Source organism: Chionomys nivalis, chromosome 7, assembly GCF_950005125.1.
Source record: "Chionomys nivalis chromosome 7, mChiNiv1.1, whole genome shotgun sequence".
NCBI classification, from domain to species: Eukaryota; Metazoa; Chordata; class Mammalia; order Rodentia; family Cricetidae; genus Chionomys; species Chionomys nivalis.
The window spans coordinates 9858497-9873623 of record NC_080092.1 but is presented as its reverse complement, the minus strand read 5'-3'; the positions used below and the strand labels follow the sequence as shown (position 1 = coordinate 9873623).

At 48.7% G+C, this 15127-nt stretch overlaps 1 protein-coding gene across 3 annotated transcripts in view; it reads right to left on the bottom strand.

Moving 5' to 3' along the window:
- Window positions 1-15127, bottom strand: part of Ppl (periplakin) — a 54411-nt gene that overhangs the window by 4620 nt on the left and 34664 nt on the right. For all 3 annotated transcript variants that reach the window (XM_057776225.1, XM_057776226.1, XM_057776227.1), the window contains 12 exons: window positions 13297-13419; window positions 13000-13146; window positions 12051-12202; window positions 10292-10389; window positions 9949-10106; window positions 6637-6815; window positions 6410-6548; window positions 5310-5503; window positions 3120-3270; window positions 2096-2179; window positions 873-989; window positions 498-590 (listed from right to left, as the gene is read on the bottom strand). In XM_057776225.1, the coding sequence (XP_057632208.1) occupies window positions 498-590; window positions 873-989; window positions 2096-2179; window positions 3120-3270; window positions 5310-5503; window positions 6410-6548; window positions 6637-6815; window positions 9949-10106; window positions 10292-10389; window positions 12051-12202; window positions 13000-13146; window positions 13297-13419 (1635 nt within the window). The remainder of the gene's footprint in view (window positions 1-497; window positions 591-872; window positions 990-2095; window positions 2180-3119; window positions 3271-5309; window positions 5504-6409; window positions 6549-6636; window positions 6816-9948; window positions 10107-10291; window positions 10390-12050; window positions 12203-12999; window positions 13147-13296; window positions 13420-15127) is intronic.

Here is a 15127-nt window from a genome sequence, read left to right as displayed (position 1 = left end):
ATATGTGAATCCACATAAACATGACCATGCTGTTAAAAATAACTGAGGACTAGAGTTCTTTTTTTTTTTTTTTTTTGGTTTTTTGAGACAGGGTTTCTCTGTGGTTTTGGAGCCTGTAGGACTAGAGTTCTTAACAGAACTCACTCAGCACTCACGTGGTGACTCACAACCATCTGAAACTCCAGTTCTGGGGGGATGCAATGTCTTCTTCTGATCTCCTTGAGTACCAGGCACACACGTGGTACACATACATACATGCAGGCAAAACACTCATAAACAATCAAACAAAGAAACCTTTGATAGGTCCTCAGGAAATGTCTTCTGTTTGGTATGGAAGTTATCCAATGCTAGTGTAGAAGACTGGCTCAGACTAGTATTTGCATTGGTCCTTCTCAGAAGTGTCAACAGAGGACACTCTTCATTCATGGCCTTGTCTCTGAGGCAGGGAAGTCTTTATAACCTTGTAGAACAATCGGAAATGTTCTAAGATGAATTACCTGTCTCAGGAGATTCAGTGCAAACTCCAAGTTCTGCAGCCTCTGTCTGTTGATGGCATTGACCTCGGTGAACTTGGCTGCAAGAGCAGCTTCCTACAGAGAAATTATAGGAGAGCAGTTGGCAGGCAAGCCAACAGGCAAATCTTTCCAAATACTCTTTTCACACGTGTTGTTGTCTGTACTGTTCTCCACTACAGACTTGTACAGAGGAGCAAGATGGGAGCTTCCGTGTGTCTGGCACTGGGCTAGAACCCCTTCCAGACCGCCTCTTAGTGATACTGATATCACGGCCCCAAAGCAAGTTCTTCCTCCTCGTCTGTGGGTATCACAGAGGCCTGCATCCAGAGAGCCTTTGGCAGTCGCTACTCAACTCACCTCTTCCTTCACCCTGGCAGCAGGAGACTGCAGCCTGGCTCTCTTGTTCAAATGGCTGTTCCGTCCATTCTCCAAGTCCAGCAGGGACCTCAGCTTCTCTGCTTCAAGCTCGTAGTCCTGGGTAAAAGAAAGACAGTGCAGTAGTCAGCTAATGGCAACAAAGAAGAAGCTACAATGATTTATGCTCCCTCTAAGGACTCTGACCTGGCCTTGGCCAGGAGCTGGTTTTAAGCCTTCACATCTTCCTCATATCTGCACCTGAGCTGGCTGCCAGGAGGTCCTGAGAGCTACTAAGACGGTGATGGTAAGCTGCTACCTCACTCAGTGACATGCATATGAGAAAAAATGCTCTGCAATTCCCACTACTGCAGAGACACAAACTGAGTGACTCTGGAGGCCTTCCAACAGCTCCAGAGGCCAGATGCTGCTGCTTTAGTGAGCAATGCGTCCTGAACCTCTCCTGCTTTCCTCCACCACAGACCTGGATGTTTCCCATCAAGTAGGCTTGATCATTCACACAGATGTTTCTGAATAAGGCTTTGCTACCTTGTTTTCCTGTTAAAAGTAGCACTATCATATGATTCTGTTTGGAGTACATTATTCTGTTGTTTTGCTTTACTTTAGGGTAAATACCCCAAAGAGTTTACTGTTTCAAAGAGTATAACTGATGATATCGGGTGCCTGGTTGATGGAGGAAGGTCATTGGTTAATTAATAAAGAAACTGCTTGGCCCTGATAGGTTAGAACCTAGGTGGGTAGAGTAAACAGAACAGAATGCTGGGAGGAAGAGGAAGTGAGGTAAGATGCCTCAGAGAGACAGCATGCCCGCTCCTCTCCAGGGCAGATGCGATGAAGCAAGCCGCCAGTCAGACATGCTGAATCTTTCCCGGTAAGACTGGTGCTACACAGATTACTAAATATGGGTTAGGCAAGATAAGTCACCATCTCGTGGTGCTACACACATTAATAGAAATGGGCCAAGCAGTGTTTATATGAATACAGTTTGTGTGTTGTTATTTTGGGGCATAAGCTAGCCAGGCGGCCAGGAGCCGGGCGGCAGGAACGCAGCCCGCAGCTCCTTCAACACCTGGTGCCATATCGTTTTGTCAAAGGGCTGGACCTACACATGGCTACTGCCCGTTTTCCCAGCAACCTACCCAGGTTTCTCTGTATCTCTTAATCAAAAGCCCCTCCTGTGTGCTCTAACAGGGTTCATGGCTCACCTTCACAGCTTGCTGGTACTGCTGGGAATCCATATAGACCTTCTGCACCTCTTGTTCCCTGCTTGCTATCTCATCAAGCAAGTTCTGTAAAACAAAAGATACTGGAAAACTTGTATGTGCGTGCACACATATCCACACACACCCATCAAAAGTCTGAATCCATAGAACCTAAAGTCAACATGCTATAGTTCCAAATGTAGTGATGACTTTCTTGCATACATGTGTTCACCACAAAGGGCAATGCCAAGGCCTGGAGCAAGAGCCATTAATATGATTATCTGTGCCAGGAAACAGGTGTTCATTGTGCTCTGGAATGCCAGGCAGTGCTCTGACAGAGCATGTAATCCTCCAGTGAGCTTGGGAGCCACGCCTGAGGAACTTGTTTGAAAATGAGGAAACAGAAGCCCAGGAAAGACAGCAAGTTAAATGTCGCCATCGGGTTTCTGTTTCTCTCGATCCCTGTCTGTCTGTCTATTTCTATGTGTGCACATGTGGAGGCTAGAGGTCTACGTCATGTGTCTTCCTCTATTGTGCTCTACTTATTTTTTGAGACTGGATCTCTCACTGAGCCTGGAACTCAATCAATTGGGCTATGCTTACAGGTCAGTGAATTTCTGGGACTCATTGTCCCCCTTTCCTCCTTGCTCAGTGCTAGGATTATAGACATGCTTAGCCATGCCTGGCTTTTTAAGTGGGTTCTGGGCATCAAATCAGCTCCTCGTGTTTGCATGGCAAGTACTTTTCTGACTAAGTCACTTAGCCCCGGCCACTGGGTTTCTGAGGTCCTTATGGCACTGAAGAGGCAGGAAGCTCAACCTTGATAATGAGATCTTCCCTACAGGGTTCCACATGAGTGTCTGTTGGGTCAAGCCCTGTGAAGGGCACCGAGAGGGAAGAGGTGACAGAGACATGCGGTGCTTGGGACGTGACACTGAAAGCTGTGGCCTAATCCTTTGTCTTGCCCCATTGGGATTGAGGACCTCTGATCCTCCCAAAGATTACAAAGTAGAAGCAGCCATATTACCTTCTGGTTCTTCAGCTTGGTCTCCACCTGGCTGAGGCTGTCTGTCTCCTGAGGCTGGTAGCTGGGGGTGTTGGCCAAGAACTGGAGCACTTGGTCATAACCACGGCGGTACTCATTGTAGGCAGCCCTGGCTCTCTGCAGGCTCTGGGCCCTGAGGAGACAAAGCCAATCAGGTCGACATAGCAGGCTGAAGCCTCACTGGTCCCTCTGTTTGGGGGCTCTTTCTTGGTTTGTATGTGTGTAGGTAAATAAGTCAGATTGACTGGTCAGTGAGCTCCAAGGGGGCCCACCTGTTCCTACTGCCCCAACTCTAGGATTACAAATCTGTGCCACCATGCCTCCCTTTACATATGTGCTGGGGAGAAAACTCATGTCCTCGTGTTTGTGTGACAAGGACTATTCTGACTGAAGCTATCTTCTTAGCCACTCTGAGTTTTAAAAGAGAAGACAGGCCAGCTGTAACTGAGCTTGGAAAAAGCAAATGGTTAAGCCTGGATTATTAATGGGAGGGTTAGGAGCTGCATCCTAACAGGCACAGGTGCCCAATGTGTATCCCTTGAGCAAAGGGAGGCCATGCTGGAGGCTGGGAAATCCTCTAATCCCCTCAAGATGAAAATTTCAGCATTGCTGGGGTGCAGCAAAAGCAGAACTTATACAGTGTTAAATGCTTCCATGAGGGAAGGGAACCACCTTGAGACAACAATCTAAGTTTCCACCTTAAGTAAAGAAGAATGGAGACAGAGGAGGAGTGGATGGGGAGGGTGGGAGGAAGTGGGAGGCGAGAGGGAGGGGAAACTGCAGTCAGTATGTTAAAAAAAATGGGGAAATGTTATTTAAATAAACTATAAAAGAAAGAAGAGACAGGTACGTTAAATCCAGTGTAAGCTGCATGAAGGAAGCCAAGGGAAAGGAACACAGGAGAGAAAGTTCTGGAACACCAAGCTCTTTGAAATGATCATAAACCTATCGACCTCAGACAGACTTACTAGGAACATCCACTTTAGCACACAAGCAGAAGTGGACGAGACAACACTGGCAGAAGAAAGACAAGCGACAGCCCACACTGATGCTGCCACATCCACCTGCCCGGAGAGACGTGCGAAGACAGTGGGGCTAGGGAGGTCCTTCAGTGGTGCAAGCCTGATCACCCGGTTCAGCTCTCCAGACTCCAAGCAAAAGTCAGTATATAGTAGCAATGGAGGGAGGTGGGAGGGGGTGGGTGCAGGCGGGAGGAGGTGGGTGCAGAAGCCCAGGAAGCTCCCAGGCAGCTAGCTTGACTCAGCTAACCTGACAATGGTGAACAGAGACCCTGTAAATAAGGTAGAAAGTAAGGACTGACATCCAAAATGATCCTCTGACCTCCACACATCCCATGGCATGTACAATCACACACATACACAGATTTCACACACACACACACACACACACACACACACATCACACTCATATACATGCACACATGTTGCTGATGGTTTAGCTGGGGACATTGCACTGACTTTATTTTGTGTGTGTCACTTTATTTTTAAAAAGAGGGTACCCGGGCTGGGGAGATGATTCATCGGTGAAAAGTCAAATGCCGTGCATGCGTGAGGACTGGAATTTGGATCCTCAGAACCCATGTGAATTCTGGGTAGGCATGTGACTCAGCTGTAACTTCAGCTTTAGATCCCCAGAGCAAGGCGACCAGTGTGAATCTCGCTATATTGGTGAATTCTGGGTCTGATGGAGAAAGCCTGCCTCAGTGAATAAGGTAGAAGAATGATCAAGGATGATTATTAATACCGTCTTCCAGCATCCACATGAGCAAACATACACCTGTACCCCAAACACATAAAAACATGCTTATGGGCATGCACACACCACAACACATACAAACACATATAAAAAACAAACAAGAGGCTGGAGAAATGGCTCAGTGGTTAGGAGCACTGACTGCTCTTCCAGAGGACCCGGGTTCAATTTCCAGCACCCACATGGCAGCTCACAACTGTCTGAAAATTCAGTTCCAGGGGATCTGGCACCTTTACACCAATGCACACAAAATAAAGATAAATAAATCATAAAAAATTAAAAAACAAACAAAACGAAGAATGGTCTTGGGTGACACCAGAGGATCCCCACCTAGTATCTCAAGGCAGGCTGGCTAAGCCAGGCCCTTGTCCCAGCCCACTTGTCTGTGGTACCCCTCACCTGCGTTCCACCTGCTGGCTGAGGTTGTTGAAACGCTGGTTCAGCTTGTGGACCTCGGCCTCCTGGCGCTCCAGGTCAGGGCAGTGCTCTTGGAAGCGAGTGGCCAGTGAGTTGGAGCACTGCTTGGCCACCTGCAGGTTCTGTTCCACCTCACCCAGGAGGGACTTCTCAGCCTGCAGCTCAGAAGCCATGGCCTGCCAGATGGGCAAAGAGACAGCAGCTCCCTAAGAGCTCCCTAAAGAGCCTGGCAGCATCACTAGAGCACTGGGGCCCCCTGCTTTGGGAGGAAGTTCAGGCCTAGGACCATGGAGAATGGCTCAGCCTCCACACTTAAAAAGTCTGGGCCACTTTTGCAACATCCTTTTTCATGACAATAAACTAACACTCTGAAAGTCACCTTCTGCGGACTGTTGAAGGGGTGGCATATGTGCCTGCCCTCCTCCAGCCATGAGGTCCTCACTCAGCCCAGTCTCTCTGCTCCAAGGCTGGTCATGCAAAGGGGACAGAGAAGGACTGAAGGCCACTCACGGAGTGCCGTACTGCTCAGGCAGGTAAACCTGTGTCCAAGGCCACTGGTGTCCGTGACTGTGGACCTGCCCACAAGCTGCCCGGCTGGGATGCTACATGTGTTCACCAGAGCTTCCGAAACCTGTTTTCTACAGAACTGCCATTGTGAAATACTGACCTTACCGGCACTTCCCTCCCTGGGCCGGGGGCTAGAGAGATGAATCAGTGGTTAAGAGCACTGGTTGCTATTCCAGAGAGCCCAGGTTCAATTCCCAGCACCCACATGGGTAACTCATAACTACCTGTTGTTAACTCTAGTCCTCAGAGATCCAATGCCCTCTTCTGGCTTATGTGGGCATCAGGTATTGGTGCACAGATATACATGCAGGCAAAATACTCACACATACAAAATATAATAAAACCTTCCAGGATGCACAGATCCTAGGATCAGCCATATTACTACCTATGTTTGTAACTCCCAGATTGACACACCAGATGCTCTGAACCTTTAGGACCCCACCCTCATCTGGTGATGGAGGCAGTTGTCCTGAGCCCAAAGAAAGGACTTCATGGTCTCAAGATCCTAGGTTTACCTCCAGCTCCTGCCTCTTGTTGTCCAACATGTGGCCACTTTCAGGCATTGTGTCATCCTGGATCAGCCAGTTCTCATGTGAGGCCAACAGTTCCCTGCCCCGCTGAAGACTCTTCTCCAAGTGGTTGGCCACATCCACCCTAAGGACACAGGTCACCGTCATATGTGTAGGGGGCAGGTGGCCCCTTGACCCCACTGTGACCACCCTCCTGTCCACCTGCCACCTACTTCTTCTGGGCTGCATCTAGCAGCTGTACCAGTCGTTCATATTTCTGGTTGGTGTCTTCCATCCGGGTCTTCAGCAAGGGGGTAGTGCCGCTGCCCGGGAGGGCCTGCACGAAGGCCTCACACTCAGCTGTGCACTGTGTCTTCTCTGGCTCAATCTGTAGCAGCTCACCGGTGATGTCCTATGGGATCAAGACTGCCCAGGTCAACCACAGTCCAGCAGCTCTCTTCCCCCAGGGATTTGCCCTGGGGCAGTATAAATGGATGAGAAGGCCAACCTCCCTGGTCTGTGGTTTTGTTTGTTTTTGTGTGTGGATGTGCATGTGTGGGTATGTGTGCATGTATGAGGAACCAGAGGCTACCCTCAGGTGCTCCTTGGAAGCCATTTACCTTGTTTTGACAGAAAGAGAGAGACAGAGAGGCAGAGGGAGGGAGAGAGAGGAGAGTGAGTTAGAGTGGTTTGGTACTAGTGTGCATGTGGAGGCCAGAGGCCAATGCCAGTTCTTTCTAGAACCTTATCTTGTCTTCTGAGACAGGGTCTCTTACTGAGAACAGCGTGTACTGATTGGGTAGATTTACTAGCAAGAAAACTTCACCAAAAGTCAGATTTGCGGACTAGTGCAACCATGCTGAGATTTTTTCTTTTAACGCAGGTGCTGGGGATCTGAACTCAGGTCTTCATGCTTGTGTGCGGGCACTTTATAAAATGAGCCTCTCTTGTACCTTGTTTGTTAGTGTTTGACTTTGACACAGGGTCTTTTACTAGGATCTGGGGCTTGTCAATGAGGCTGGCCCGTCAGCAAACCTTCAGATCCTCCTGATCTACCTCCTCGGCAGTGGAATTACAAGGGTATCCCAGCATGCCTAGCTTTTTATGTGAGTGGCAGGGACTGAATCCAGGTCCTCATTCTTGCATGTGAGTTAAGAAGGCAAGCACCCTGCTGACAGAGATCTTCTCAGCTCCTGGGTCTATGTTTTTAACGAGCATCTGGTGCTAGTGAACTGTAAAGACAGTGACTCAGACAACAAACAGGGTGTCACTGGGCACTCGATACTCTGCACCACCCTCCGGAAGAGTCCATGGGATCTTAGACAACCTGTGTAGGGACATAGCCCCACCCATTGGGGGCGTGTTCGCCTCGGGCTAATGTTTACGGATAAAGCTGCCGGGCGTGAGCCCAGCAGCCCTTTTCTTTTGCTCCGCTTTTCCAGTACTCCGCGGGAACCTGTGGTCCTGTAAGTCTATTTCCTTATTAAAGCTGTATATATCTATATAATCTGTCTACATTCATTTGCGCCACCACATTTGGCGCCCAACGTGGCCCCATGTCAGCTAGAAGCAATCTTAGAGGACGACATCCCCTCTCCCAACAGAGTTTGCCCTCAGGGTTGGGGACATCTTTTAGTGGTTGGTTTAGGGTTGAGGGGATGGGGTGATATTTTTTTTTGAAAAAAAAAAAAAAAAGAAGAAGAGGAAGAAGAAGGGGATAACTGGTTTTTTGGGATGATTGGTATTTGTGAATTACTGTTTATAGAAAATTGTACTGGTACTGTTTCTTGTATATTGATATGTTAAATATTAAATGTGAGTGTTCCTACCTCTATTTTTGTATGAGTATGCTTATAACTTTGTCTATATTGTATTGATACATCTACCATATTACACTGTACATTTCTACCTCTGATACTATGACATTGTTTACAGTTGAAGATCATTGTCTTCATATATTACACAGTTGTTTATTCTTTTAGTCTTCAAAGTTAGATAGGTATTGAAAATTATATGTTTGTCATATTTATTTTTAAGTTTATCAGGTCTTTTAGTTACATAGAGATTATATTTAGTATAGATAGTATGATCTTCAGCCTCTTCGAAGAGCTGTAAAAAATGGCCTTTAATCTAACCTAAAATTTCTGTGCCAAAGAGACACAATTACTCCTGACAACACCACTCTACTCCCGAGAGAACGTTGAGCACCAAAGACACTCCACTGGGAGCTTGTCTTCTTGGCAGAACTGGCCTTTGGGTTAAGAAAAGTCCATACCTCAACTTCTGACAAAGATACAGAATATCCCTAAGTGGATAAAACAGGATTGTCTTATCTTGCCAAGACAGGGTAGGATAGTCCTAAGAAAGTTCCTTGCCTTTAATAATGGTATGCCAGTTATGTTAGGCCTTAGCCAAAGTTGGTTGACTCAACATTACAAACGAGACTTTGGGTGATTGCCCAGGTAGTCAGTTGTCTCTGTCAATTGTTACACATTTTGGATATCTCTCGATTGTTAAGTAATATTTATTCCCTTCTCAGATCTTTGACGGAGTTAAAGATTATATAATTGTAGTTACTCTCTATGTTATTTAGACTCCTTGAGATAAAATGTTTAGCAAAAGTTTTGTTCTCAATATTGTTTGTTATATTTATTATTTGTTATTATTGTATATAGTTGTATTTGGTTTGGTTCTATCTTATTTAGACAAAAGGGGGAGATGTAGGGACATAGCCCCACCCATTGGGGGTGTGTTCGCCTCGGGCTAATGTTTACGGATAAATCTGCGGGCGTGAGCCCAGCAGCCCTTTTCTTTTGCTCCGCTTTTCCAGTACTCCGCGGGAACCTGTGGTCCTGTAAGTCTATTTCCTTATTAAAGCTGTATATATCTATATAATCTGTCTACATTCATTTGCGCCACCACAAACCTGCCAGGCAGATACTGTGAATTACCCATGCAACGACTCCAAAGAGTTTGGGAAGGGATACTGTGGGCCTGTGCCCCTGTGCCTGCACCAGAGACCACTGGATTTTTCTGAACCCTTACCTGTCTCTAGGTGACAGACCCTACCACAAAGAGTTGTCAGGCAGAAGGCCGTGAAGGCAGGTGGTGGTACGTGGAGACATCTACTTCTTGCATGGTAATTGCAGTACTCGAATGAGGACCAGGTGGCTTTAGAAACCCTGGCCTGGTTTCAGAAGTTTATCTCAGAGGAAGCAGAAGTGAACTGGGCCTTCAGTTCCACAGCCCACAATACCCCTTGCTCACAGCCTCACTCAGCAGGTACCTGTTAGGATCCCAGTTCCTGCTATCGTCACTATAGCCATGATCTCAGGCTGAAAAGCATTTGGAAGCAGTACCAGGTCACATCTAGGGGCATGGTCAAGTACCAGGTCAGGACATCTACTTGGAGCCTGCTCCTTGCTGCCTAGCCACTATAATTATCCAGCACCTGCTCTGAACGTCTTAAGATACCTTAGAGGTAGAACCTTGAGCAGGAGCCCCAGAGGGTCAAGGGCCCAACCTGAGCCCCAGCCTGGTAATACCTTGAGGTCCTTGGCCCGCTCAGAACTATCCTCTATTGCCCGTCCCTGCTCAAGCGGTGGCCGTAGGATTGCTGTGATGGCCTTCTCCTGTCGGTCCAGGTCACTGGCCACTTTGTCCAAGCCAGCCAGCAACTGTCGCCCCTGCAGATCAGAGGCATCTGTTGGAGAGAAGACAAATCTGGTATGGCGGAGTATGAGTCCCAAGAACCAGCTGGGACTGTGGAATGGCCTGGCCTCCCTCTCTCAACCCTCTAGTCCATCCCTGTCACCCATGCACAGCACAGAGTCTAGTCCGGCCCCTCTTCCATGTCCCTGACCCCTTGCAGGAAGCCCTGGTACCCACCTCCAGGGTTCTCTGTCCTTAGCACCTCATGCCGCTGCTGGAGTGTGTGCTTGCTCCCAGCTGCCTTCTGCCGCACACTCCGGTACTGGCTGCCCAGACTGTGAGGACAAGAATGTACTGGGAACCCAGACCTCATACATACCACCCTCCTTCCGGGTCCCCAGCCTGGGTTGGGCAACAGCCCATGGGAGCCAAGCAGCTCCCTGGAGGGTTTTGAAAAGTCAAAAGGACTATGTGGGGCCGACAGGACGGCTCGGTGGGTAAAGGCGTTTGCCACCGAGCCCAGATGACCTGACTCTGATCCCCAAAACCTACATGGTAGAAAGTGAGAAGCAACTCCAGCAAGCTGTCCCCTCACCTCCATACATCTGCTGTCACATGTACATGCATCCCCATCCCCCATAAGTAATATAATAAAAGTACCATGAGAGCCGCGACAAGGTTTGGGAGAACCTCTTGTGCTTTTGTCCTTTCCCCTCCTTTACCTCTCGTTGCAAGCCCTGCTACCTAAAACCGTCTGTTCGCTAGTGTTCTCTAACACGTGACCTCTAAGGGGGCCGTGCACAGGGGTGCTTGACAAATGTCTGGGAGATGAGTAAATAAAGGCATTCCCTTGAGTCTACTCATTGAGCAAAGAATTCTCAAGTGACTGAAATGACTTACCAACACATACTGACATCAAGGGGCCAGGGCCCAGGAAGGCCAAAACACAGATATTAGCAAAATAAAATATTGAAAGAGCTTTCCAGGGAGGAAAGGTAGGAACCTTACCTACTAAGTCTGCAAAATGAGGACCAGAATCAGTAACACAGCACACAGGTGCTGCGGGCAGGATGTTTAAGACTTGAAAGGCCCAAAGGTACAAAGACAAAATGCTTGCTATACTGGCCCTCAGCCAGACTTCCAGTTCAGCAAGCCAGCCTAAGCTACCACTTTTCCTGGAGCCTTTAAGGGAGGCCAGGATGAGAGGGGTTGTTGGGGGATACTTGATCCCACTGTGAACCCCGAGTTTGCATTTGTGTTAGTTAAATAAAATTAAGCTTGGGTCAGGAGGCTGAGTTAGCAACTAGTTGACAGAAAGTAATCATAGAGCATCAGAGGGCATCTGGAGCTGGGTGGTGGTGGCGCACGCCTTTAATCCCAGCACTCGGGAGGCAGAGGCAGGAGGATCTCTGTGAGTTCGAGGCCAGCCTGGTCTACAAGAGCTGGTTCCAGGACAGGCTCCAAAGCTACAGAGAAACCCTGTCTCGAAAACAAAACAAAAACAGAGGGAAGGATAGAGAGATGCACCAGAGTAGCAGGGAGGAATCTGGAGTGGATATATATATATATATATATATATATATATATTTGGTGGAGCAGAAGGATGTTCTCTTTCAGAGATGCCAACAAGGAGGGAAGTTTAGCTAGTTGCTACTCAACCTCTCTGAGCTAGCAGGTTTTCATCCTAGCCTTTGAATCTCAAGTCTTACTTATAAACAGAATGATAGAGACTTAGTTAAAGCTACCTTTCGTGGCAGTAACAGCCAGTGCCTGCGGGAACAGAATTCCCACCACGCTGTGGCCTGAGCAGCCAGGGAAGCAGGCCAGTAGCTATGGAGTCACAATTGCTGACTGAACTAACAGTAGATTAAGGCACAGTCACTGTGCCAAAGATAAAACAACAAGGCATAAGTCACACCCTACTGTCCACTGAGAGAATGCCCGGGGTTGGAATGGATGAGGCCAGGTGTGGGTCCACCCTCGCGCCCTCCTGTACCTGTCAACAAGAGCCAAGGCCTCAGGGTCGGTGGGGGGAATGATGAAGCAGACAGCTGGGGCACTCAGCTTCTTCCCGGTGCTGTCTGTCAGCTCCCAGTTCTCCCCATTGTTCTTCTGCAGAGTGTAGCTATAGCCCCGAGAGATCAGGCCCTGGTGGTGGGACAGACCTGGCCATTAAGATTCACCTCAGGCCTGAAAGCCCAGTCTCCCTTGCCTCAGTCTTATTCCGCCTCTTCCTCAGGCCACAGAGTGAAATGGAGCCAGCTAAAGAGTGCACTGTTGATGCCAGCTCAGCACCCATCTTTATTTCAACTTCAGTTTTGTTTGTTTTTGCGACAAGGTCTCGTGAAACCTTGGCTAGCTTCAGATTCATTATGTAGCCGAGGATGCTTTGAACTCTGGAGCCTCCTGCCTCTACTGCTGGGGCACTGAGCTTACAAAGTCTGTGCATCATCCATGGATGCTTTCTGCAATGCAGAGGACTCCAGGGCCTCATGCACGCTAAATCAGTGTTCTACTCACGGAGCTACATCCCAGATCCTCAGTTTCACTCTGGGGAACCATCCCTTCCTACCCCTAGTCCGAGTGGGACACCTCTTCTATAGTCCAGTCTCCAGATGGACAATACGGTGGAGATCTGGCCAGTGAGAAGTTGGCAATCCCTCAGCCACAGGGATAGGTTAGAGGTGGCTCACATTACAAAGTGGACCAATGAGGGGCTTCCCCAGGACTCCAGCTAGAATGGCTAGGGTGGTCAAGCTGGTGAGAAGACGGCAGGGCGGTGTGGACAGGGAAAGAGCATGGAGGAGCATATTTACCCCCAGGTGAAAGGGTGGACAGAGAGTGACAGCCATGGGAGATGGTTGTTTGAGGTCTCGGGTATAGCTAGCTACTCCTGAGTGTGCTGTCCAGGTCCAGGTCACCTAGGGTTCCAGCTAGTGACTGACCTGGTCACCCTCGAAGTCACAGAGGGCCTCCACAGGAATGGGCTTGAGCGGAGTTTCGCGGCGGTACTTGAGCGGCACCACCTGCTGCCCTCGCCTCTGCAGCCCCCGCACCACGTCCTCATACTTGTCCAGAGCCTTCTCCTGGTCCTGAAAGAGCAGTACAGGGCCAGGTAAGCCCGGCCTCTATGTCTTGGGAGGAGGATGAGGCAGGCACTGGGTGGGATCTGCTCAGGTCCAGAGCAGGGGAGGTGTGGGGACCCCTTCTCTGGCCTGGCGGGGTCCCATGCTGTCACTCACATCCAGTTCCCGCAGCAGCAGCTCTATCTGGTACCGGTCCTTGAAGTCGGGGTTGTATTTCTGGTTCAAGTCCGAGTCCACCTTGTGTAGCAGCTCCTGAGCATCCTTGATGTCCTTGTGAAACTGGGGAGGCCCAAGGGTACATCACAGATGGAAACCTGCCACAAGTACCTCGACTTCTGGCCACAGCTTCTGCTTATCTCCTAGGTGGGCCTGAGCCTCCCACTCACTCTGAATCTAAGATGTGACCTGTCTGAGCCATGGGACACTCCCTTTTCAGCCTGGCTCCCCAGGGCCTCCCCAACACCCCACTTATATATTGTTTCTTTAGATGCCGGTAAGTTCAGGTTTCTGTGTGTTCCAGGAACACCCTAACAATATAGTCACATGCAAACCTTCAGGGGAGTACCCTCCATATGACAGGTACCCCTTACAAACACCTGACCCAGTGGAACCACTGGCGTAAGCATACTCCATGGGTTTGCACACTAACAAGATCACCCGGCCACGCATTTCCCAGAAGCCATCTGCACTGTTGAGCAGCACCTAACCATACTTTAATTCTAAGCCTGGCCAGCTACCTTCTCTTCGAGTTGTAGAAAGTTCCCTTGCCCATTCTTTGGTCTGTCAACTCTTGACTCGTTTATTTTTAGCTGCCCCTGGTCTGAACACTTGGACTGCTGCCTCGAGAAGGACTTTCGGATCTTTGTGAAATCCTGTATGGCTCAGACACCTCCACCAGCGTCATACAGAGTCCGCTGAGTTCAAATTCAATCTTAAGACCTCAAATCAAACATGCTTGGTGGCGCTGTCACCCTAGCTACTCAGGAGGCTGAGGCAGGAGGATCACAAGTTCAAGTTTGCCTGGGCTACGGTGAGTTCAAGTTTGCCAAGTAGTAAGACCGTCTCCAAACAAAAGGTAAAAGGAAGGCTGGGGATATAGCTCAGAGACAGAACCCTTGCCTAGTAAGTGTGAGGCCCCGGGTTCCATCCCTAGTCCTAGGGAAGAGTGAGGAAGACCCTTCATCATGACAACCACCTACAGCTCTTATTAGAAACACACATTTCCATGAAGATGCCAATTTCTCTGGATAGATGGGTGTGTAAAGAGGTGCCCACCCAGACAACAGGCGGCTGCTTGGCCATAAGAAGGAACCAAGTGCAGAAACCAGCCAGTGTCCTACAGAAACCACCAGGACACCATGCTCAGTGAGAAAAGCCAGGCACAGAAGGACAAAAGACGGGGTTTCTGTATCCCTAATGCCCACCCTGGCTAATACTAGGCAAATCCAGAGATGGGCAGTGGGTCAGAGGTCATCAGGGCAGGAGAAGGAAGGGGGCACTGGTACAGTTGAGGAAACAGAGGTTATCCTGTGTTGTGAATGTAACAAATGGTAAAGTGCTTACCCAAGAGGCTGATGCAGGAGAATTGCTGAGAGTTTGAATTCAAGGACAATCTGGGCTATATACTGAGAACTTGTCTCAAAAAGGTGGGGGTAGAAATGTTAGTTTTCTTGAAAGGGGGCTAAAATGGCAAGTTTTATGTTTTGTGTAAATCAGCAAAATTAAACCGTACAGGTGCAGTGGGGGCAGGAGGACTGGGAATCAAGTTAATCTTCTATTATATATAAATGGTTAGCCTGGGCTACATGGAATCCTATGTTAAAAAAAAACAAAACCTTGGTCTAGTTATATCACTTGGTAAATAAAAGTGCTCATAGCATTGGCAAGATGATCTGAGTTCAGTTCCCTGATCCCTCGGCAGAGTCACAAGAACTCACTCACAGAAAGCTGTGCTCTGACCTCCATCTGTATTCAAGAGGCACCCAGT